We start from the raw sequence: 25,048 nt of genomic DNA, 5'->3' as shown, positions 1-25,048 counted from the left end.
GCTGTATTAGATATTAACTTCTTTGTTTACTGTCTGCTTCCGTCACTCGGATATAATTTCCACGGGGTAAGGAATTTTGCTTTGTTCAACTTACCTCTAGGACAGTATTGTCTTAGGGCAGAAATTCAGCCAGTGGACACAACATCCTTCAGGGGCCAGACTTCCTGCCAATTAGGACTAAGCAAGGCAAGTATTTAGCTTTGAGCCATGCTGGGAATAAGGCAAGACAGTTTTTAAAAGCCAGAATGCCCAGGTGTGTGTGGGATTGCTTACTGAGACCTAGTCCAACGTGCTCACGGCCAGACAAGTAACAGCTGACTTCATGACATATTTTATAGTCTGCTGGGAGCCTTCTAATCCACTAATCCTCTTATTTGCTTCTTGAAACAGCCCTGAGGGGTAGGCAGGGCAGGTTCTATCATTCTCCATTTACAGATAAAGATAATGAGGGGTATAGAGTTCAAGTGAGCTACCCAAGGCCACAGACAAACTAAGTGGTAGAGGCAGAATTCCTGGTTGTTTTGACTCCAAGTACAGTGATCATTTCACTCTGTGTGTGTGTGTGTGTGTGTGTGTGTGTGTGTGTGTTTAACTGTTTCTCCATTCTGGGATCTGACCTTGTGACCTTCTTGAATCATTAAGATTCCAGGTCAGTCCTGACCCCCTGAAAGACCTTCAACAGAGGAGGCATCTTTTCTCTAAAGACAGCACCTGCCAAGAGGCATAGGTGATGAGTAAGCGTTTAGAGCATCAATTCCAGACCGGCCCCTGTGGCTTTCAGACCTACCACAGTCTCTTCTGTCTGATAGTCAGGAAAGGACCGTGCCCTTGGGCCCCTTCGCCCCTAGCCCACCCCAAGGCAGGCCGGGCTACAAGGGGAAAGGGGAAGGCCTCCCGCAAGACAGGACCGGCAGCTGTTTTCAGGTGAAAACCAGAAAGAAATCCCAGCCCCGCTGCTTTATTTTGGTTTAAAAATCAAGTCGGGTGACAATGGAAACTTTCCTTGCTGTCCTCTCCTTTCTGCCCATGTTGACAGAAGACAGACCTGCTAATTCTGGCTGGGGTTTTTCCCTCCCTCCGCTGTTTTTCTCTTTTATCTCCATCAATTGAAGAGAGCTGTTCTTTCAGACTGCCAAAAGGTATCTGGGGTTTTGTGTATTTTTTTTTTCTTTCTTTCACATAATTCTGTGGGTCTTTTCCCAGATATGTATTTTCTCTCAAGTTAACTTCTAACTTGTTTAAGTTTCCGCCCATGTGACTTCCAGCGCGAGTTACCAGAAACCACAAGAGAGAGAGAGAGAGGGCGCAAGCCCCAAAGCAAGCGACATGTCCCTGTGGGGAGCAGAGCCTCTGCACCCCAGAGTGAGGAGGCCGCTGGGGTCAGAGGTGGCTGCAAGGCGGGCTAGAGGAGGGCCCTGCGGAGGGGGGGTGGGCTGGTGGCCCGGGAGCAGTCAGGAAGGGAGGCCGGCTGGGGACAGGAGAACCCAGAGGCGCGAGGGGCTGCGTGGAGAGCCCGGAAGACTGCAGCCATGCCTCACAGCTCCGACAGCAGTGACTCCAGCTTCAGCCGCTCTCCGCCCCCCAGCAAACAGGTAGGGTCCTGCCTTCTCCTCCTCCTGCCTTCTGATTCTCCGGGGAAGGGCGGGGAGAGGGCCGGGCTGCCTGGGCCTGCCCCGGGAGCTGAGAGGCCAGGAGATGGCTGGTGGCAGGAGTTAGACTAAAGACACAGGATCTGCAGTGAGGCTGTACATCTTGGCGGAGACCCTCGTCCTTCCACCCATCCTGCCAAATTATGTCCTCCTCATCCCCCGATGGTGCGCATCGCCTCCACCTCACCTGGGGTCCCACCCCATGAAGCTTTCGAGGAAGCCAAGAGGAGAATTAGCACCAAAGAACTCTGGTCTCTCAGAGGAAAGAGTCTACCTCTCTCCAAGGCAGCAAAATGAGAGGAGGAGTCTTAACGCGGGCTACGGGCACGCACACCCTGAATGCTAGATGGTTGCCCAGGAGACAGCCCGCAGGACAAGAGAGGAAAGGGATGGGGGTAAAGTAAAAGGCGGCAGAAGAGCAAGTTGAAAGGAGCAGGACCCCGTGCCAGCTCAGAGGATCTATCTTACCTCCTGGGCATGGCTACTGTTCCTAGCACGGGTGGCGGAGAGAGGGCTGGGGGAGGAAGGAAATGAATCAGGAGATGGTTCTGGGGACTCGGAGACATTCCTTAGTAGCTCAGCTCAGCTCTGGGGAAACCAGAGAGATGAAGGTGGAGATTCTGGGAGCATTGGGAGTCTAGGTTGTGACTTCCACCTCAAAAGCTTTCAGCTTGAGGGTTGCCAAAAACAAGAAAACAAAAACGGGGCACCCTGGCTGCCTTTGCAGCTCCTGGGGCTTTCTCCTCACTACATCCCTCGACAGCCCTCTCGATAGGAAGCCCTCTTCCTTCTCATCTAATACATCAGTGGAGGACAATTCCTTATCCAACTTTGTGGTTTAAAAACTGCATTCTTTCATTAGCCTGGATATCCAAGAGGGCTTTCAAAATGCTGCAGACCAAATAACAGTATGTAAACATATACTAAAGCTTCTGTCATCAACATCTAACGGGAGAGCAGCAGGTAGGAAGGAGTCCTAGTGGAGACCTCTAGAGGACGAACAATCCAGTCCTCTGCTCAAGATGGTATCAGAGGGGTTCAGACTACCTGGAAGTTTGTACTCTTCTTAGGAAGGAAATTACTCATGGCTTTCCTGGTAACCTCGTTCCCCATCCCCCTTAGAGAAAGAGCACTTCCTTCCTATCTAACCAATTGCCCTCCGACTGCAATGGCCTGGAAGTATTGGGCACATTGGTGAGACATATGCTTGGTGGGCAGAGTCTTGCCCGAGGAACTGTGTCCCTCTAGCCTGTGGGGTCGTGAGAGGGGACAGGGCCGAAGGTACAGAAGGGTTTCACTCAGATTCCCCCACCTACCCTGCAGCATCTGGGGGAAAGCCGGAGCTAACCTCTCTGCGCACGTAGAGCACATGCCCATCTGTGGGGTGCACTTAGAGAACACCCAAGGTTCCCTGTGTCCTCCTAAGCACCCATCCACTATCTGCCGCGGCCAGGAAATCTCCACCATTAAAACTGTTCTTGGTCTCCAGTCTGTACTAGGCATTGTGCTCAGGGCCATGGGGGATATCAAGGTCACTGAGCATAATGAAGGGAATGCAGGGGAAGAAGAGGCAGATCTGGGAGAGGGACCTCGGTCCACGGGCACAGCAGAAGACACAAGGGGTACAAACAAGGAGGGTAGTGGTGGCAGGGGCGGGGGTGGCTTGGACAGGCATCAGACTTAGCATTGGAAGATGTAACTCTCAGATTACTGTGAGCTCTTGGGCAAGCTCTTTGAGCCTCAGTTTCCCCCACGTATAAGATGGAAATAATCGTATCAACTTCACAGAATTGGGGAATTCAACAGGAGCACCTCTGAGAAAAGGCACTTGCACAGAAGCTAGCACATAGTAGGTACTTAACAGAGTTTTGGGGAAAAAAATAGCAAGAAGGTTCTAGGCCAAAAGTTAGAGGGTGAGGGTGGAGCAGACCTGAAGAGGAGAGGTGATAAAACACACTTCATCGCCTTAACCATCTTTTTCCAAATACGGCCCTATTGAGTTCTCAAGCTCTTTTGCCCTCTTCCTGTATCTTTTGGCCAAAGTTATAGAGACCTAAGAGAGTGTAACAGAGTGTGGAGAAAAGTTCCCTTTTGGGTTCAGCCTTTTGGTAAATAGGGGAGTGGACGGGCAAGTAAAGATGAAGAAATGGAAGGGTGGACAGCAGGATATCAAACACCATGAGAGCCTGCCTCCACTCAGAAGAGAGTGTTAGACTCCCCTAATTCTCATCATCTCTGCTTCCCAGGACTCATCTGATGATGTGAGAAAAGTTCAGAGAAGGGAGAAAAATCGCATTGCTGCCCAGAAGAGCAGGCAGAGGCAGACACAGAAAGCTGACACCCTCCATCTGGTGAGTGTTCAGACCTTTCTTCACCCTCTTGAGCCGTAGGCGTTGCTCCCCACCGCCTGTGGACTCCTGGACCATAGCTTTGAGTCTGCCTGCGTGGGGATGTGTATGTGGGGGAGTTGGTGGAGGGATGCAGGTGAGGCGGGGAGGGGAGGCTCTCCTGTGAGTGCATTGAGAAGATTCCGAAACAGGGGATGGGCCAGGAGGCTGAAAGGGAAATGAGTGCCAAGAGGGCACGAGGAGTAAAGGAGCTGAGTGTTGGCAGCCCAGAGACTGGTGGAAGGCAGATCTACATGCTAAGAGATGGGGTAGCCTGAGACAGCTCCATCCCTCATGAACCCAGAGAGCAGAAGGCAGGACTGCCTTTGGGAGGAAGGTAGAAGGTGTAGAGGAGCCCATTGTCCCACAGTGCTGGGAACACATATAGTCCCATCCCCCGGGAGGCCAGTTGGGCAGCCACCCTGAGGTTTGCATTTGGGACAAGGAGGTCCACAGGGTGCTGCACCCCATACCTCTTTTCTGAACATTATTAAGGTTTGATTTTGAAATTTCTATTTTGATGATATCCCAAGGGGTCTGTGAAAGATACAGTTTCAGGTGCACGTATCTGGGATGGTCACCATCCTGGTTGAGTTGCCTCCAGTCTCACACTTTCTAGGGAAGCCCTGATCCCTGGCTTGAGCAGGCGCCTTGGGTGATCTGAACTGCATTTCTCCCAGCAGTCCAAGATCCTGGTCAGTGTTTCTAAATTCTGGCTGTGTGCTTCATAAAGCAAAGCTTCCTCCTCATCTCCCACACCTTACCACCTCTTTTCTCTTCGCTTTGCCCCTCAATTTGCTCCCTGTTCGACCAGCTTTTATTTCACTGGCTCCTTCCTCTTCCGTCCCTTCAGCCCTTCCTCTGACACCTCTGCCTTCTCGTCCCTCCTCCTGAGCCCTTCCCAAACCTCTGGCATCCCAGTAATTCGTTCCAATGGTAAAAAGGGCAATTGACACCAAAAATGAATATGCTTATGGTTATTTGAAAGATTAGCCTGGTAATTGGCCAGTTAAAGAACAGTTGTTTTATTCCTGTCAAGAAAAAGTAAGATGTAGTTTTAGGTAAAAAGATGCTGCTTTTAGCCTTGTAAGGAAGCAGAGAGCAGGCTGCACCAAGATCTCTGATTGGATGCTCGTGTTTCATTTGAAATGTATTCAACATGTCTTCCATTGCATACGAATGTAGTTTTATGTTCATGAATATTTGTTGAATTGAAAGAAAGAATGAATGAACACCAAGTCTGTTCTTCTCTTTGATGACTGTGATCAGTGGTCTAAATGTTAAGTTGGTGGTGGCCCTGCTTCTTATATGTTCTCCATGATTTCATTATGGCTTAGGGGCTCACAACACTCCAGTTTATTATTTTAAGCTTGAAAATCTAGGATCACTCACTTGTCTCCATCGCAGTCTGATTCTAATGCAATATTCTTTGGAGCAAGCAAATGAACAAATAAATAGAAATTAGTAAGGATAAAACCTACCTTTTTGTAGAAGTAGACAATGTCCCAAGACTGGAAATATGCTATAAGCTTTATAAGTTTGTAATATTAAAAAATAAAAAACCCTGGAAACTAAGTATAGCTCAGCAGTGCCACAGTCATAAGGACATGGTTTGAACCCCAGCTCTGCCATTTGTTATCCGTATGACCCACCTTAGACCTTAGAGATGTTCTTAACCTCCCTTAGACTCAGTTTTCTTATTAGGAAAATGGGACAGTAACTACCTACCTCATAGAGATAGTGCATATAAAGAGGTCAAGCGTCAGTCACTGACATATCATAAATATTCAAAAGTTTTGAGGATAATAAGAGTAATATTAATAATAGTTATTATTAGAAGAAACGATAATCACAACTAAGATTTTATGTATATGAATTTATACTTATATATAAATCACAGGATCTCAGGGCTGAAAGATTTCTTAAAGGCTGGAAAGTTCAGACACACGTTTGATGCTTGACACTCTCTACAACACCCTCCGGAAATGGTTCCCAGTGTATTGGTCACTTCTAATGATAGAGAGCTCCCTGCCTCCTAACAGGAGCAGAGGAGTCTTCCTTATCTCGAGCTGTGCCACTGTCTCCCTGGAAATTCAACCCCCTGGTCTTCCTTCAACCCCTTGGGGACGTATCAGTGAGGGTGACATGTATGTTTCTTTGATGTGGCAAGGTTTTCAACACTAACTAATCTGTCTCTCTTTGCAAGACAAGAGTTAGAACCAGAAGATTTAGCCCATCTGATTATACTAGTCATGGCTCTATTGGGATAATCTCTGGGGGTTGGGGGTCCCTGGAGCCCCCAGTCATGTAGTCACCGCATCCACACTCAAACCCCCAGCCTCAGTCTCAAGAATGTTCGCATCTTTCCCACACCTGGACACAAACTCCTCCCCACTCCTTTCTTTTGAGCACCCCGGCACTCATCTTCACTTTTTGCCCAGTGAGTAGGACACCTCAGAGTTTACACAGCAAGCCTGAGGGTTGCAACCAATGCGGCTTATGTTTCTTGACTTTGGGTGGAAGCTTTTGGCAGCAACAGGTAAATCTGCCACCATCAAACAGAGGGTTTGGCTGTGATCTGAAATGTTCATTTCCTCTCAGACAATCATCACCCATCTTCTACATCCATTATCCTCTTAATTACGTTTGTGATTCAGGTAGAAAACCTTCTACTTTACCACCAGCATTCTTAAGGTTGGGTGCTTGGTTTGCTCTTCACTCCTTTCTGTGCTTGTCTCCACATGCTGAGGCTCTGGAACCATTCTCTGGCCCTCAGACATAGCCATAGGACTCATCTACAAGACGTTAAAGACCAGGGTTTAGAAATTACTGAGCGTACAGTACCAAGTTTGTATCAGTGTGCTAGCCTCATATATGCTGGGATAAACATTGATTTCTCGGTTTCAACTTTGTCACTGTTCTCTCTCTTAAAATACCAAAAGAATTATCCTGTTTCTCTAGTGAGAGTGTGGGATACCTATTATTTAACATTTTCAGTATCTATCCTATAAGTGGTTTACACCAAAACACTGTATATTGATTGCTTTTGAAATAGCAGAGTGGGGAAGTTGCTGCTTTCAGCAATGTGTTTAACCTCATGCCAATGATATAACATCTCTGGCCTTGACTATCCCTCACATAAACTGAATCAGGTGCTTCTTTTCATACTTGTGATTATCAACAAAGTCCACATTCCGTGGGGTTTTTTTGCTTTGTTTTTGTCTTTTTTGTCTGCACCTCATGGTGTGCGGGATCTTAGTTCCTGGACCAGGGATCGAACCCATGATCCCTGCAGTGGAAATGAGGGGGTCCTAACCATTGGACTACCAGGAATTCTCCCACATTCTGTTTTAATTCTCTTTTGGTTGGTGTCTCAAACAGCACTCATCACACTCAGTTCCTTTTCTCCCGCAGTCAACTATAGAGTCCATTAGGCATAGTAAAGGCATTGATTAAAAGGAGGTCATATCTTGACCCGTTCACTTTCAAAAGATATTAGTAGCTAATAAGTGTATCCAAGATAATCAGCTGAAAAACTAAGAAAAATAATAGGAATCCAGTCAGCTTTCAAAGTTAACACAAAAAGTAATAACTTTTCCTAGGCAAATTAGATTACAAAATTTAATAGGAAAAAAGATTCTGTTTATAATACCAAGAACAGCAAATGGAAGGAAGGAGTAAATTTAACAAAAAATATGCAGGGTTTAATTTTTTAAACTTCAAAATTATTCTAAGTGATTAAAAAAACACTCAAATAAATGGAAAGATATACCTTATGTAAAGATAGCAATTTTCCTTAAGTTAATTTAGAAATTGAATTAATTTAATATGATCTTAATAAACTAGGATTTTCTGGGTATTGGAGGAAAATGAAATTAGCTATTCTAAGTACCTGGAGAAAAATAACCATGTGAGAGTTTCCAGGAAAATTCTAAAGAAGGAGGGTAATTAGAGACGATTAGCTGAATAAGATATTAAAGTGAATTACAAATATAGATTTCAAAGCAGTGTGGAAAAGACAAAACATTGGACAGAATAGAACACAGAAATAGACCCCCAAACAAGCTCAAATTTAAGACCCCAATACATATGTCAGCTCCTAAGACACAAGTACAGATGCAAAATGTCTAGGATGGCATTTCAAACCAGAGAGAGAAAGATGAATTATTCAATAAATAGTGTAGGGACTAAATAAGTAGGGACAACTGGCTAGTCATTTGAAGAAAAAAAAAAAAAGGTAGAGTTTTCATTTCTTATACAACACACACATAGATTAAATGTGGGAAAAGATTAAAGAAATTTGAAAAAATTAGCATTAAAATATTTATCTTGGAATGAAGTCTTTTCCGGATAAAATGCAAAACCCTGAAGCCATAAAGGGAAAGATTGATATACATTACCTTTATACATGAAAAGTGAAAGTGTCTATACAGCTCAAAGTACCTAATATGCAAAATCAAAGGCAAGTGAAGACTGGGAAAAATACCTGCAACACAAATGACCAAAAAAGGGCATATTTGCTTAATGTATGAGAGCTCTTATGAATAAGAAAGCGCTCAACAACCCAAAAGAAAAAATGAGCGATAATTAGGAATAGGCAATTTACAGAAAGAGAAATAAATGGCAAATAAATATGGAAAAGGTGCTAGACCTTACTTAGTTAGGGAAATGACAAAGCAACAGTTAGATCCCCTGCCAGATTGGCAAAGACAAAAAATGTTGCTAATACACCATGTTGCCAAGGTGATGGATAAGCAGGTACCACCATACACTACTAGAAGTCTAAGTGGGTACAGTTCCGTTAGAGGGCAATTTGACCATGGCCATCCAAATTACAAGTGCACATACACTGTAACTCGGCAATTTTACATCTAGGTGTCTGTTTAGAAACATACCCACAGATTGCACAATTATGTACATGTAAAGATAACCATTGCTGCATGGTTTTTCATAGCAAAGACTGGAAACTAGCTAAATATTCATCAGTAAGGGACTCAAATAAACTATCGTTTGTTCATTCAGTGGATACCACGAAGGTGTTAAAATAACGAGTTATATACAGATGTGCTAATCTGAAAAGATTATCTATACTCTTAAGTGAAAAAGTATGAGTATGGTATATAGTTGTCTCCCATGCATATTTTTAATAAAAACATATGTGCATATGTGTATAAACTTTAAAATTTTCAAATAGGTTTCCCCCCAAAATTGCTAACGATATATATTTCTGAAAAGTAGGACAAAAGGTCTAAAGCAGGAGAGAGATACTTTGCATTTTTTTTACCTTTTTATATAGTTTGGATGTCTTTATCATGTGCTTTTATTTTTATAATGTAAATATTTAAATTCCCAATATCGATCATTATTACATATGCATTAGGATGATTTCTTTTCTAATTTGATTTCAAACATTGAATAGTCTTCCACTGTGACATTTTATCCCTTGAACATCCTACATAAATATCTCAGTCCTTTGGGACAACCAACTGTCAGCTGGGATTTGTAATGAGTAATCCTAAGGTCTCCAGCGCTAGTAAGAGATGACAGACCAGTTTCATTTGTGTGGTTATCCTGGTAATTGTAGGATATCTCTGGTGCCTTGGAGCAGGAAGGATTTTGAGTCTGTATCCCAGGTTAGCAGGAGAGTTGAGATCAGTTGAGAAGCTTTGTTCATGAAAAGGCTAAAAGTAGAGGGGGTGGTGGGCAGACAGCAATATTAGCCGAGAGCTGTGATGTTGACAAGTCAGACCTGGCCTTGAGGGTGGAACTGGAATGAAAGTACAGTAACAGGGCCAAATCTGGAGCTGGAACTTCCGGTACTTAGATGGGGGTAGGACAGGTGCTTGCCTGGGGCTGGCTCCTGAAGGAGTCTCACATTCGTTTAAAATAAGAAAAAGATTTACAGGTTCCAGGGTAGATCTTTAATGCCATATGTAACAAACATCATGAGTGTAAATTATGCCTGAAATTAAGTTGTTGCTATGAGAAATAAGGTATTTACAATTGGAGGAAAACTGAGTAATGGAGGAAACGAAGCTCAGCAAAGATATTAACTTCCTGGGCCTTCTTAGAAAGAGACACTGTTGTTCTTGGTTTTCTGGGAAGGCCTGGGAGAGAAGCCTGTTCATGGTCCTTTTTCATTCCGTCAGTTTTTTTCTCTCTCTGGGAGACCATGCCATAAGATTTATTGGCATAGAGAAATCACAGGTAAAATAAAATAAAATAAAACAAAACAAAAAGCTAGAAAGTATGTTTTAGCTAGTTCCACCCTAAAGAAGTTCAGTGTAAAATCAGTGAACTTTCTGTGGAAAAGAGCCATTTCTCTTGGGCCTCTATTGCTATGAACTTCTTTTTATTAAAAACATATTAATTGTATTAGGTTAAGTAACTTGTCTGAGGTCATACATCTTGTAACTAGGTCTGTCTGACCGAAGAGCCCATCTTCCTAACCACTAGGCAACACAGCCTCTTCCTTTGGACTCGCATGAAGATGTATTCATCTTCCCTAACTGATCCTCCTTGAATCTCTTCCTGAATTTTTTTCTCTTGTTCTTTTAGAAACATCCTCCAAAGTTGACACTTTTCCTCCTCCATCATTAGGCCTAGTCGAGAAATTAACGACGTCTCTAAGCAATAGATTGATATAGCCATTGAGACCATTTTTAAATAAAGCTGTGTAGCGATAACTATTAACATCTTGCTCTTTGGTGCAGCAATTCCACTTACAGGAATTTGATGCACAAAGATGCTCAATTCATCATTATTTGTGAACAGTAAACACTTTATCAATACTATAAAACTGGACATATACCCAACTACTGGAGATTAAGTATATTACAACACATTCATATGCTAGAATTTTATGCTGGCAATAAAAATGACTAAGTGGATCTGTATTTATCAACACAGAAAGATGTCAATTACATAGCACTGAGAGAAAAAGCAAGTGACAAAGAGTATGCAGAGTATAACTCCGTTGATGTAAAATTTGTGGTTTGGAGGGCATGTTTGCATGCATAAAGAGATGTCTGGAAGAATATTCTCCAAAATGATAATAATGGTTATTTCTGAGTGGTTGAATTTTGAATAGCTCACCTTATTCCTGGTACTGTTCTGTAATTCTTTTTATTATGATGAATGTATACCATTTAAAAAATCAGAATAAAAAATTAGACTATTCTCATTTGGGAAGGAAAAACACACTAAGGAATTCACCAGCCCTAACTGCTTGTCCTACTGACAATGGGTCAGTATGGTTATGGACGGGAGGCATGTTTGAAAGGAGGCCAGCTTCTCACCAGTCTTGGCATTATAAGGAATTTCTGTCTAATGGGATTACATGTCCCAGGTCAGAAATTGACGACACCCATTCAGGTGAAGTCTTCATGAAGCTGTTCTCAGCAGCTACCAGACTACTTTCTCTTGGAAAGGATGAGGGAGTCTCTCTAAACCCCAAGCTGCTCTGGGGTTTTCCTTAGTCTCCTCTGTAGGACTAGGTTGGCCCTCTGAGTCCTAAGGGGTTCCATAGATTGATTCCACAGGACAAAGTCCCCTTCAGATTGTGGGGTATCTGTAGAGGATCCTGCCATGGGTTCACATGGTAGCTTGTGGAGGGAATAACAAAAACTATAGTCATACAGCATTCTTGATGGAATCACAGAATTAAAAGGAAACTCAGAGATACTCTAGGTCACCCTGCTGTGTTACCAGTGAGGACACTGATGTCTTCCTTAAGGACACCCAAGAACCCAAACCTCTTGCCTTCCCACCTCTTGCTTTTGTTTTTGTGCCACTTTGCTGAACAGGACTTTGCTCGGCAGATGGTGTTGCCCTCATATGTCCTTTTGCAAAGGGTGAGCCAAGAAGTAGGCCATTAACTAGGACACGTAAACGGCCTAGGCACTCTTCAGCAACAAAACCCAAGCACACAGCAAGAGACGAAAAAGGCAGAGAGTCCCAGGCTGAGAGGGGCTAAGTTTAAATGTTCCTTTATTTAAAAAAGGTCTTAAAGTTGTAATCCAAAATCAAAAGGACAATGACATATTGGGGGAAATATTTGTGTCAAATTAAATAATTTCAGATTTAATATTTTCTTTTTTAAAGAATTTTTTTCGATGTGGACCATTTATAAAGTCTTTATTGAATTTGTTACAGTATTGCTTCTGTTTTATGTTTTGGTTTTTTGGCCGTGAGGCATGTGGGATCTTAGCTCCCCGACCAGGGATTGAACCTGCTCCCCCTTGCACTGGAAGTCGAAGTCTTAACCACTGGACCTCCAGGGAAGTCCCCTTGATTTAATATTTATACTATAGAAAGAACATTCTTTTTAAGAAAAACATCAAGACTCCAATAGATAAGTGGGCAAAGGCTATGAACCGAAAGCTTACGTAACATTTTTTCCTACCAAAATGAAAATAACCCAATTTTCTATTCTGATTGTGCAAACAATATACACTATGGATTTCTCAACCTCAGCAATATTGACACTCTGAGTTGGACAACTCTTTGTTGTGTATGTGGGAGGGGGTTGGCCCCCTGCACTGTAAAATGTAAAATCTACCCACTAGATGCCAGTAGCACGACCTCACCCCTCTAGTTGTGAAAATCAAAAATATTTCTAAATCTTCCCAAATGTTCCCTTGGGGGGCAAAATTGTCCTTGGTTGAGAATGCTGTGCTAGCGAATAGACCTGCAGAAATCTTATTCTTGGTAATTGATAACTTGTAACATTAAAATGAAATTAAGAAACCTTCAAAAAGTTAGTTGGCAAAATAAATTATTTAAAATTATAACACCTAAATCCCAATGAAGTTGTAGTAAAATTAATGTATACATTCACTGCCGATGACATTGTATATATTACATAACCCTTTTACAGCAATACTTACATGAACTGGAAGATGTTCACTGCAGCATTATTTATAATAGCAACCAAAATGTCCAACATTAGAAAGCCATGTTAAGTAAACTGTGGATCATCTATTTGTTGATGTCACCATTAAAAGAATAATTATGGTGATTTTTTAAGTATGACAAAATTATGACAAAAAGGAAAATACAAATTGTATATGTACTCTGAGATTTTATAAAAATAAGTATCCATGTTCGTTAAAAAGGACAAGATGGCAACATATACAAATGAAAAGAGTCACGTTTAGAGGACTGTGATCATGGGTGGGTATACTTTTTAAAAAATGTCTTTAGTTATACTGTATACTTTTTATTTAAAGACATAAAAAAAGATCAAATAGAGCGCTGAGTGAATTCGGGTAGAAATCGAGGATGAGAACAGAGAGGGTATCATTGAGTTAGAATTTGGGGGGCAGGCTTTGGTAGGAGATCTTATCATTTATCATCCAAATAGGAACACTTTTGAGTGAAAAGAGGCACTAGTAAAAATTACACTAGGAGGGTAGCTATGAACTGGGACTGTCCCTGTAGACATCTGGTCACGCTGGACTTAGGGGAACCAAGGAAGGTGACCTAAAGCTCTTAGGAAAATTCAAGAGTAGTAATAAATTTCAGAGCCAAGCAGAGGGGGCTAGATTCCTGGTACCAAAATGCAATTTCCTGCACTAGATAACTCTGTAACTAACATATTTTCCAGGTATTCAGCTGGCACAAGACTATGCCTTATTGCTAAGGGTTTGGGGAGGTCCAGAAAATGACAAAAGCAAAGGCCATACTCCTAGTACTAGAGCTCACGTCAGCAGAAATAATTCATTCTGCTGTACAAGTATATGTGAAATGCCTCCTACGGGCATTTTTTCTAGGTGCTGAGAATTCAGCTGGGACAAGACAGACTAAGTCCCTGATTTCAGGGACCTTACGTTCAACCAGAAGTCAGACTGGAAAATCAACTGACCAATCGTTATTTATTGTTTCACTAATCACACAAAGGGAAGAGGGCTTTGAAGAAAACCAAATAGTGCAATATTGACAGTGACTTAGGGACAGGGATGGGGACAGTGATCAAGGAAGGTCTTTCTGAGGCCCTGACATTTGAGATCAAATACGAGTCAAGAGAAGGAGCCTGGGAAGATCTGGGGAAAGGATGTTCTCTTGCAGAGACTTCAGGTCAAACCGTGAGGGGCCTGTCAGGGTCAGAAAGATGCCTTGTGGGGCCTGGGACTGTGGAACATGAGGAGGAACTCAGGAACAAAGGCCACTGTGCTGCAGGGAGCAGGAACCAGATTGGGGGTGGGGGTGGGGGGAGGGTCAACAGAATGAATTCAGATTCAGTGGGGACAGAGTGGGGGCAGATATATCTGAAGCTAAATTCTGATCTACAAAATGGGAAGCAATTACACCTCACTGGGCTGTTTGAGAGTTTGTTCTCTGAAGAAATGTAAAAACAAAGCAATAGTGCATTTTTTGTCTGTTTTGCATTGGAGAGAAGACTTTATTTGCTTAATGCAGAGAGGCTGGCATTTTCCTATAAATCAATCAGGTAAAGATATCAGATGTATTATCATATATGAAAACATATGCCCTACTTTCCAGTTGTTTATATGAACTTTAAGAACACAAAGGGACTTCCCTGGCTGTCCAGTGGTTAGCGCTCCGTGCTTCCACCGCAGGGGACACAGGTTCAATCCCCGGTCGGGGAACTAAGATCCTACATGCCAAAAAAAAAAAAGAACGCTAACGGTTTCACTGGCTGGGCTTTTCACCACCACTGGTCAAGTCTCCTTTGCTTGGTATGGTTCAGACAGGTCAAGTTCAAGCCAGGGAAACTGTATGCAGGGTTCTCACAGTGGTGTGATTCTGCTGTCCCCACTCCATAGCTTCAGTTTGGGGAACAAAAGCAGGGGTTTGACTGGGCCTTTTTTAAGAAAATGAATATCTTACACTCACTTGTAACTATCCTAGAGTTAAAAGTAGAAGCTATAAAAGTACTTAAATGCTTGGTTAAGCACTCCCTGGGGAATTTCATGGACATCACAAACAGCAGACCCTTCAAATGCAGGTCTCAGATTTTAGTAAATTATTATGGACTCCAAGTAGGCAATCAAGCAACATGATTTTACTGAACACTTACTATGTGCCAGGCACAGTCCCAGTCACTGAGGACAAAACAGTGAAGACAAGGATAGCTCCCGTCCTCATGGAGCTCAACAATCTAAAGGACAACTAATTTGATAAAGTTATCATTAATGAGATTCCAATAAGTGCCTTACCTCTCACCTTTCTGTAAGAATGAACTATCCTGGGCTACTTGAAATTTTCACCAAATATGATTCTTTGCCTTGAACAGTCATTAATTTTTTTTTTTTTTTTTTTTTTTTTTTGCGGTACGCGGGCCTCTCACTGCTGTGGCCTCTCCCGTTGCGGAGCACAGGCTCCGGACGCGCAGGCTCAGCGGCCACGGCTCACGGGCCCAGCCGCTCCGTGGCACGTGGGATCTTCCCACACCGGGGCACGAACCCGTGTCCCCTGCATCGGCAGGTGGACTCTCAACCACTGTGCCACCAGGGAAACCCAGTCATTTACTTTTAGAAAAAATTTTTGACTTAGAAATGTCCTCCTCCTTCTTTAAAGTTCTTTATATTATAGTTATATTATTCATACTATGTTATACAATAAAATAAAAATATATAAATATATAACATATGATATAATAAATTTAACAAAATCAAACATTGTATATATTTATATTGTTATATTATTTTAAAGAGGAATCCACTATGGACATAATTGTCAAGCTAGTTCCTCATTAAGCTCACCTGGGAAGTGTTTTTTTAATCTTGATGCTTGAGACCCAGTCTGGAACAATTAAATTGGAACCTGTCAGGGGTGAAATCGAGGAATTAAGATTTTTTTTTTTTTTTTTTTTTTTTTTTTTTGCGTTACGCGGGCCTCTCACTGTTGTGACCTCTCCCGTTGCGGAGCACAGGCTCCGGACGCGCAGGCTCAGCGGCCACGGCTCACAGGCCCAGCTGCTCCGCGGCACGTGGGATCTTCCCGGACCGGGGCACGAACCCGTATCCCCTGCATCGGCAGACGGACTCTCAACCACTGCGCCACCAGGGAAGCTCCAGGAATTAAGATTTTTTTATAGCTCTTCAGGCAACTGCAGTGTACAGCCAGGGTTGAGAATCAGGGAGCAGTGACATTTGAAGCCTGTCAGGTGCGTGTGGTGGAATGTGTGCAGTGAATTTGGGGCAATTTTGTGGGTATATACCCAGACAGTCTGTCTCAGAGGCCCGGCAGCTTAAAACAAAACAAACAATTCAAACCTTGATGTTGATGGCAATGATTAGTTGTTTGTTTTTCAAAATTGGACTTGCTAGTGATAACCTTTCTAACTTGAGGTATCAGTCAGGATTGCATTCTGCTATGAGTTATAGAAAAACTATCAAACAGAGGCATCAACAAGTCACCATTTGTATTTTATATTTTTCTCATATACTAAGAAGTTCAGAAGTAGACAGTCCAGGGATAGTGCAAGGATGTTGTCAAAGAACCAAGCTCCTTCTTTCTCTCTGCACAGCCATCCTCAGTATGTGGATGAGTTTTCATCCTCAGGGCTGCAAAATGGCTGCTGAACCTCCAGGCATCAATCCGTGTCCAGGGAGGGTAGCCTTTGTCTGGTGAAGCTCTGCCTTTTTCCCTGAGGAGAGAAGCTCGTCCCCTCCCTTCCTACCCCCTACCCCCCCCCCCATTTCTGCTTATGTCTTATTGGTCAGACTCTGTCGCATGGTCATACTTACCTGCAGGGGAAGCTGGGTAATTGAGGAATTCTTTTCCCAGCCTCTCTAGAGGAAAGCAGGGGGAAGGAGTTTGGAACAGATATTGAGTGAGCCAACCTATAGTGTTTCTCACACACGAGGTCAATGAAATCATAGCCCTGAAAGCCAAAGAACAGGAGAGAGGAACCCAGGCAGGGGCCTGAGGGGCATGGCTGACGTGGCTAAACATCAGTGGATGATGAGGTGCTGGCGGCCCTGGAGCTTCAGCTTTAAGGTATGAAAGTGAAGATTTCTCCAGAATTGTTCAGTGCAAAGACCTGTGGTTTAGTGATTCCTCTTCTCTTCTCATCCGGTGAGGAACAGGAGTTGGAGTTAATTTCCCCAGGATTCAGGGGAAAGGTAGGCATAGATCCCACTATGGCTTGGGATGTGTCCTACCTCTCAGTTCACAGACTCCTCCAGGAAACCTGGGCTCCACCCTATGTCTGCATGGGGGACAGGGGTCCGAAACTGCTGGAGACTGAACAAGTAACTGGGTATGAGGGACATGAGCTTGACACACTACTCTCGCATTGAAGTGTGGGTGGGAGCTGAAAGGTCACCTTGCCAATAAATGACTGCATGTTCTGTTGAGGAGGAAACACACAGGGACTATTTTCACCCTTCTGGAAAGTGTGATTAGAAAATTCAAGGAGAAGGTCAAGGCACAAACCAGAACTGGCAGGAAGGAGGACCAAGCCCTGCTCAGAAGGCCTGGAGAGGCCCTGCCAGAGCCTTGGGTCAGGGCCTGTCCTCAGCCTTGGTCCCAACTGGCTTCCCTGTGGGTAAGGGACCCACCTGGGGATTCCCCATCATTCAAGCGCTCTACAGTGACCCGTTACTTGGCCCCTCCACTAGGGAATTTCCCAGAATGTTCCCACACCCCCAGAAGCCTCCTCCTTAGCCACCCCCAAGCTGCTTGTGGTTCCTGGTAGGGGTGGCATCAAGTAACCTCACAGGTGAGTGTGAACTGTGAACATTAGCAACTCAATTTGCACGAGGCGGGAAAAGAGGGAAGATGAAATCGGAAAGTCAACCAGGCTGAGGCCTCACAGGAGATAATTACCAGGTATCATAAGATTTAAACAGACTTCAAAGGCAAGAGAGCATGGTGGGCACAGACTCTGAAGCCAGACTGTCTCAGTTCAAGCACTGGTGCTGCAACTGACAAGCTGTGTGATCTTGAACAAGTTACTCAACTTCTCTGTACCTTAGGTTTTCCTCTTCTGTAAAATGTGGCTAATAATATTATCTACCACGTAGGATTGTTGCAAAGATTAAATACAATGATAATTGTAATTATGTAATCGGGCACATGGTAGCACCCAATAAATGTTAGTTATTATTAAATCAAACTGGATTATTCTTTTAAAATTTTGGTTTCTACTAATCTTTCTCATATAAATTGAGTCTATGTACCTCTGCTCCCAACACACCTACTCCTTCCCAACAGTTAGAGAAGCTCTGGTTGGCTAATATACACAGGTAGTCAATTTAAAATCTGAAATATTTGAGCTGCAGAGGGCTTGGAGATCTTCTGATCCTGTGGTTTTCAACATTCACTGCACATTAGAATCCCCTGGGGAGCCCTTAACAGCCCAATGCCCAGGTGCACCCAGACGGATTAAATCAGAATCAGGCATCAATACTGTTAAAACTTTCCAGGGATCCCACTGACCCCAGCGTGTGACCAAGGCTGAGAATCATTGTGTTCGTCCAGTCTTCCTGTTTTAAAGTGAGGCAACTGGGGCTCAGAGTGGGAAAGGGAGTCACCGAGCCAGGACCCAGGACCAGGACCCCTGTCCACAGTTAACTGATGGAGCCCACCATTGTCACATATTTCGGACCTCACTGTGCATCTGGGGAAGGTCTGGCCCCGAGTTAACCCTCTCACAGAGTAGCTGGACAGGAGATTCCCTCCCAACTCAGGTCAGGAGGCGATGATCAGCTCTGTGATTGGAAGAGTGTAACCAACTCAGGGTTCTTGTACTGTGTTTAAGGATCACCCAAAGCAAGACCCAGTTTTCTCTTGGAAGGCTACTGATCTTAGTGACCTTCAGAGACCGCAAGTCACGAAGTCTCTCAGGAGAAGCCATGGGTGTGTTAAGAGGAGCATAGGGCTGAGGATGGGGAAGCCCTGAGCCCAGCCCTGCTCTGCACCTACATGGTTATGGGGCTTTGGATGAATCACTCAAAGTTTCTGGCCCTCTGAGAAAGTAGGTGTCTTGAGGTGAATCTCTAGCCCTTTGCCCTAGCAGCTGCTGCCACCAGCCTGTAATAATTTTGGGGGGTGTGCGCAATAGGTTTGTCCCAGGGTCTCAGTTGGCCTCATCTGTAAAGTAGGGATAATAGCAGCTGGCCTTGCATAGCCACCTCAGAGGGTTACTGTGAGGAGCCTGAAGTGCCTAAATGAATTCCAAAAAGTAAAAAGCAGGTTACTTGGAAGCCCAAGGGCAGGCTCACCCCTCCCCCATCACAGGAGAAGACATGCATGTTAGAAGCCAAAATTTACTTTCTAAACATTACTTTCCTTTTCCCCTTGAGTTCTTGGTTTCCAGCCCCCACTGGGAATTCAGGGGGAAATTAGAGGGGTGTGATCATGGTACCTCTGGGTCAAGACCTGCTCCCATGGCCACCTTTGCCATCTGTCCCCGTGTGAGAGCCCCTTCCACAGCATGACGGCCCCAGGGAGGGTCAGAGTGGACCAAGCAGTGGCAGGTGGGGATGTGGAGGGATGAAAACCCCAGATCAGCCACTTCCTTCTGCGAGCGAAGTCAAACTCTTCCTCTGCTAAGTGTCTGGCTGGCGGCAGGTCCCCTGGGCTGGCAGTACTGCTTTCTCTGGGGCCCTGGCGGGAAGCAGTCTTGCTTCCCAAGGTAAAGACGAGTTTCTTGTCACAGTTGGTTATTTTCTACTTAGAGGCGGTGGCGGTTATGAATGCTCTCCTCGCGCTCTGGGATCTCCCAGGAGGGCGGGGAGAGGGAGAGGAGAAAGCCAGAGCTCAGCAGGGCTCGCTGAGGGAGGAAGAGCCCGCTGTCACTTCCCGAAAGCTGGGCCGGCCTCTAGGCGGAGAGAAGGTCAGAGCGATTGGTCCCTGCGGCCCGCCTACCCCACCCCTCCCTTCTGCCTCGGGGTTTGCCCAGGCTCTTTGGAGCACAGAACTTACAGTAAACGTTGTCACCAGTGGAAACTCTCAGAGGGGGTGAGGAAAAGGGCTAGAGGAAGGGGCCAGGACTCCCGGCCCCCAGTTCCCGTCTTACCAACACCCCCCGGTCTCATGTGTTGCTTTATCTTACCTTTTGGTAAAGAGGGGATGCCCTCTCTCTGGGATGTGCCCGGAAACAACCAAATGGTAAGATGAATGAGCCGGTCACACCCCGCAGAAGCGGCAGCCCACGCCCCTGACTCTATCATCATGGCTGTTGGTATCCCAACTCCCCCACCCCATTTTAGAGATGGGGGTTTTCTCTGTACCGACCTAGGCACATTTTCTAGCTCAGTGCCACATACAGGAAATGCCAGGGTGAGGCTGAGCACGCTCACACTTGTTCTGTACAAACGGATGGAATCTGGCTTGATGGATAAGGCCACATTCTCCTCTACCACTTAAAAAGAACCCCCAGGTGCATGGGTTAGGGCAATTGGCAGTGTAACTAGCTCTCATTAACCGGTAGCTTATGCTCCTGATGGATTATCTAAGGCAAATTTTAAATGTCAAGTTATCTCACATCTGCTCACTCCCCACTGTAATTCTGAGTCAACTTCTGGTCCAGCTGTTGATGTCATCAGGCAGCCAATCAACAAACACTTGAGTTCATACTCTAGGCCAGGCACTTAATAAGTGCTTGAATAATTAAAATAAATTTATTACCATATTTAACATTAATATCTATTGTTTTCAAACTTGCCTGATCATCAGAATAATCTGGGGCACTTGTTAAAACTTCAGATTCCCAGAATTCACAGAAAATCCCAAACCCACTGAGTTCAAATCTTTAGATTTGAGGAAGGGCCTGGAACTATATTTTTATCAGGCCCTCAGATTAATTCTAATGATACAGCAAGTTTGGAAAATACTAACCTAAGTGAAACAGAACTAGAAAAATAAGATCTGGACTCCAAATATTAGGTCGCTTTTTGAACTGAAATGTAATTTATTTGCATCTCCAGTGCTATTTTTCCTTCCTCTGTGGGTACCAATGATTAGCCCAGAAGGTCTATTTGAGTCAAGGAATGTGAACCTTAAAATCACATTGGAAATGAAATTCCCCTGGGTTTTCTGAAGGTGGGATTGTCTTCCAGTAAATGCTAATTACCAGGGTGTCATTGTTGATTAATTAATGATGTGATCAGTAATTAGCACTCTTTACCCTGAGTTTTTCTGATTAGCATGTTATCTGATGGTTCCCTTAAGCAACAGGGGAAAGGTGTTTCTGGAAAAAAGGAAGCACAGGTGCTTGGGACACACCCAGAGTACTACAGAACAAGCTGCTGGAAGAGCAGAATGGCGTGGAATCGAACGCTGTGCTGGAGTTTGACTATTTACTATTTAGAAATACCCTAAACATTCTAGAATCTGGGTGAAGTAGACAATTAACCGTGGACTCCATTTTTAAGACTAAATGCAAATGGTAACGTTAGGAGAAGACACCGTATAACATAGAGAGGAAAAGACTGAAATTAGTTTAAGACGGTCTCACAAACTCTTTTTGATTTTTGCTGGGCTCTAGCCTCCCAGCCGGTTTCCCTCGACATATACTTGCCGCTCTCAACCCTCGTACACACTCACAGAGATCTATGCATGTACACCTGCGCACAAAGGAGCACACATGCAAATTCACGCATGCCTTCACACACACGTCTCTCTTAGTTGGGACCATATGAAACCGCCATTCTTATAGGTCAAAACAGACAAGTAGCAATTTCATATGGTTCAAGCTAAAAGCTATGCACATACATGCACAAATATACGTGTGCTCTAGATGCACCCATCCACACACAGGACACATACAAATATATATGCACACGTGCACACTCGCATGTGCAGAAAAAATCACCGATGCCCGTCTCCATGGCTGTGCTAGTGAAAATCTAACGCAGACTCCCGCTTCACAACGCCCCCCCCCCCCCCCGCCCCGCCCCCGCAATCTTGCAGAGCGCTGACATTAACCTGCAACGCCCATCCTTTCCGCTCGCAGGAGAGTGAAGACCTGGAGAAACAGAATGCAGCGCTGCGGAAGGAGATCAAACAGCTCACGGAGGAGGTGAAGTACTTCACGTCGGTGCTGAGCAGCCACGAGCCCCTGTGCTCCGTGCTGGCCCCCGGCGCGCCCTCGCCCCCCGAGGTGGTGTACAGCGCCCACGCCTTCCACCAGCCTCACGTCAGCTCCCCGCGCTTCCAGCCCTGAGCTCCCCGAGGGCGGGAGAGAGCGGAGCCCCCAGCCCCGGCTGCTCCCAGGCCTCGGGAGGGGCACGCAGACTGTGGCCAGCGGCCCTCGTCCCTCAGCGCCCTCTCTCGACCCGGAGACCCGGAGGTGGAGGCCTGGACCGGGATGGAACACAGGACGCAGCTGCTGGACGTGTGAACGGCCTCCCGAAGCGTGGCCAACCGCCCGGCAGCGTGGGCTGGACCTTCACGTGGGTGGGAGGCCGGATCCAGAGCTATGTCAAGCATAACGCCCAAGTCCCATGGCACAGAGGGGGGAGGGGTAGGGAAGGGTTATTTTTCTAAATAAATGTCTTAAAAGAAACCAGTCTGGCCAGGGCTTGAAACCTTAAGTTCTGTGGGGTTGGGGTCGTTATTGGTTCTTGGCCTCAGGAGCCCTTAAAGCTCCGGAGATTCAGCTAATATTGCTTCTTTTCCATGGCTTGTTAATCTACTTGGGAAGCTGGGTTTTCTCAAAGAATCTTCAATTCTCCTTCTAGGCATCTTCTTGATTTTCCTCCCCAAATCATCTCACTGTGACCTCTCACTTTCCATTCCTCATTGCATCATGCTTTCTAGATTGTCTAGACGTTTCTAGGGTCCTTCTTTAGACAAGAGAAGGACCAGCGCCAGATGCTGTGGAGTGGGATGGTCATTCGAGTTGGTACTCTCATCTCCCACGACTACACTGACTCAGCCCCAGCCAGACGGCCAGCGCTGGAGGATGCTGCGTGCCAGGCCCCACGCAAGGAACTCCAGCAGCACAAGGAGCACCTCACGTGAAGGCGAGGCTTTCCTCATGCTCTCGTGGGGCAACATGTGGTTCAGAGACACAGGCGCTGCGTGTCCTGCTGAGGACTCCACCTCCCCTGGGAAGCTGGGATAAAGCACACACGACTTCGCCGTCTCCACAGTCTGCCATTCTGAGCACGGTCTGAGGGCAGCAGTGGCTCAGATAACACAGGGCTATCTTCAGGGCTTCAAATCCACAAGTGCTGGCAGAGCTGAAACCAGTGTGCTCTGCTTCCCCTGCTCTGATGTCCAACTGCTCCTCAGAAATCCCCAGGCTAAGTGCCCGCTGGCCTTACCCACACCACTCCCCATGAGCCGTGGCAGGGCCTTCCCACACACGTGGCCCCTGCCCAGCCAGCTGGGGCCCAAAGCGACAGGGATCGCCACGGAAGGTGTCGGATGCAGCCCCTTCAGCAGCCTTCAGTGGGACTACCACTGCCTGCGGACCCCCTGCTGGTGGCCGTCTTGGTGAGCACAGGAGAAAGAGAGGAACAGGCCGGCTCCGCTGTGCCGGCACCTCCTCAGCCTGCCCACCAACAGCTCTGGTTGGCTTGAGGCAAGGTTTCAGCTCTAGACCTCCCCTGCCCAAGTGTCTCCTAACCCCTGGGATTATGCCGATGTTGTGCTAGTGTGATTACTAAACTCTGCAGAGGCCTGGAAAAGCTGTGTCCTAGCACGTGGGCATCTGACTTCCTTGCAGCCTAACTATGGGAGGAGTCCAGCCCACGAGCCTCTGAAGGCACACTGCCATCGTTGGGCTGCCCACCCCTGAAGCCAGTGCCTGTGGATGCCCAGAGTACGGGAAGTGGGCTCAGAGCCCTGTGGGAGACAGGCCAGAAGACCTTCCCCAAGGATCAGCATCGCTTCCAGTGCAGAATCCTGCATTTTAACCTTTCGTCTCCCAACAAAACTTGGTAAATGAGGCTCCCCTTCCAGTGCACGGACTCGGTGCAGACTTGGGTGTGTGATGAGGGGCTACAGCAAGGAGGTTCTCTCTCATCAGTTTCCTTAGGGCTTGGTTCCTGGTAGCTGATGCCCAGGGTAGCTCCTTCCCACCCCTGTTGTGACAGGCAAAGCAAAGAAGCCTATGGTCACTTCAGATGTGGCCTGCGTTGAATAGAATTCATTTTCCTTTCTTAGTTTTAGGAAGCGGAACTTTCCAGCTAGTTCTACCTGCACCAGGCCTCTCATGGGCCTCCTTCCAATCAGAGATGTTTCTCCCCCCACCCTGCTCTAGTGCTGTGATTTCCCCCCAGAAACCCCCGCAGAAGGCACATGACCAGTACTGAGCATCTTCAGATGACATTCAGAGCCAGAACCAGAAATGCAGAGCTCACATGTGCGGCTCGCATCTCTCGGAAGGACTTCTCTTCCCCTTTCATTCTCTACTTTCTAATGACCTGGGGCAGTTCCACTTCTCCTTTCTGATCAGTCTGACAGAGGCTATAGAAGTCTAGGGTGAGCGCCAAAGCTGACTTCGTTGCCACACAGGGAAATTGGAGGGGCAGCTGCAGATAGGTGTGAACTTCCAGAACCTTGACCACGGATGTCGCACCATCCAGGTTCTGTCCCAGCCTCCTACCCATGACAGGGATAGTTCCCTCAGGCTGGTGGACCAGTGACACACAAATGCCTCCAGGGCCCAGGCAGGGACTATAAATACATGAAACTCACCGGGAGCAGGACAGTTGGGAGTGGCAGGGAGTGTGGCAAACTGAGGAGTGAGTGCTTACCTGCCTAAAGCAGACAGCCGCCCCTCGGTTCTATCCCCTGCTGCCGTGGGCAGCACAGGAAGCACAGGGAGAAACAGCCCCCAGACTGCAGCCTATTCTCTTCTCGTCTCTCCCCCGGCTTCTCCTCAGCGGCCTCACGTGCATGTTGGTGGACATACCAGCTTACAAAACTGGTCCATCCACACTCCTCCCCCACAGCACCATCCCTGGGCCACCCCGTCAGGCCCAGGGGTGCCCCTACCAGTGTCTGATCTACTCTGGCAAAGAGTTATCCAGGGAAGAGGACTACAGCTGCTGGAAGCCAGCTCAGGGGCACGGACAGGGGATTCCG

At 45.9% G+C, this 25,048-nt stretch overlaps 1 protein-coding gene across 1 annotated transcript; it reads left to right on the top strand.

The window, feature by feature from the left end:
- Positions 1-1,172: 1,172 nt before the first annotated feature.
- On the top strand, positions 1,173-22,511 carry BATF (basic leucine zipper ATF-like transcription factor). Its single transcript, XM_060003379.1, has 3 exons — positions 1,173-1,592; positions 3,896-4,000; positions 21,966-22,511. The coding sequence occupies exons 1-3, from the start codon at positions 1,530-1,532 to the stop codon at positions 22,173-22,175; spliced, it is 378 nt and encodes a 125-aa protein (XP_059859362.1). The 5' UTR covers positions 1,173-1,529; the 3' UTR covers positions 22,176-22,511.
- Positions 22,512-25,048: the final 2,537 nt, after the last annotated feature.

The sequence above is a fragment of the Delphinus delphis genome, chromosome 2 (genome assembly GCF_949987515.2).
Source record: "Delphinus delphis chromosome 2, mDelDel1.2, whole genome shotgun sequence".
NCBI classification, from domain to species: domain Eukaryota; kingdom Metazoa; phylum Chordata; class Mammalia; order Artiodactyla; family Delphinidae; genus Delphinus; species Delphinus delphis.
This window is presented reverse-complemented; position numbering and strand designations above follow the sequence as displayed.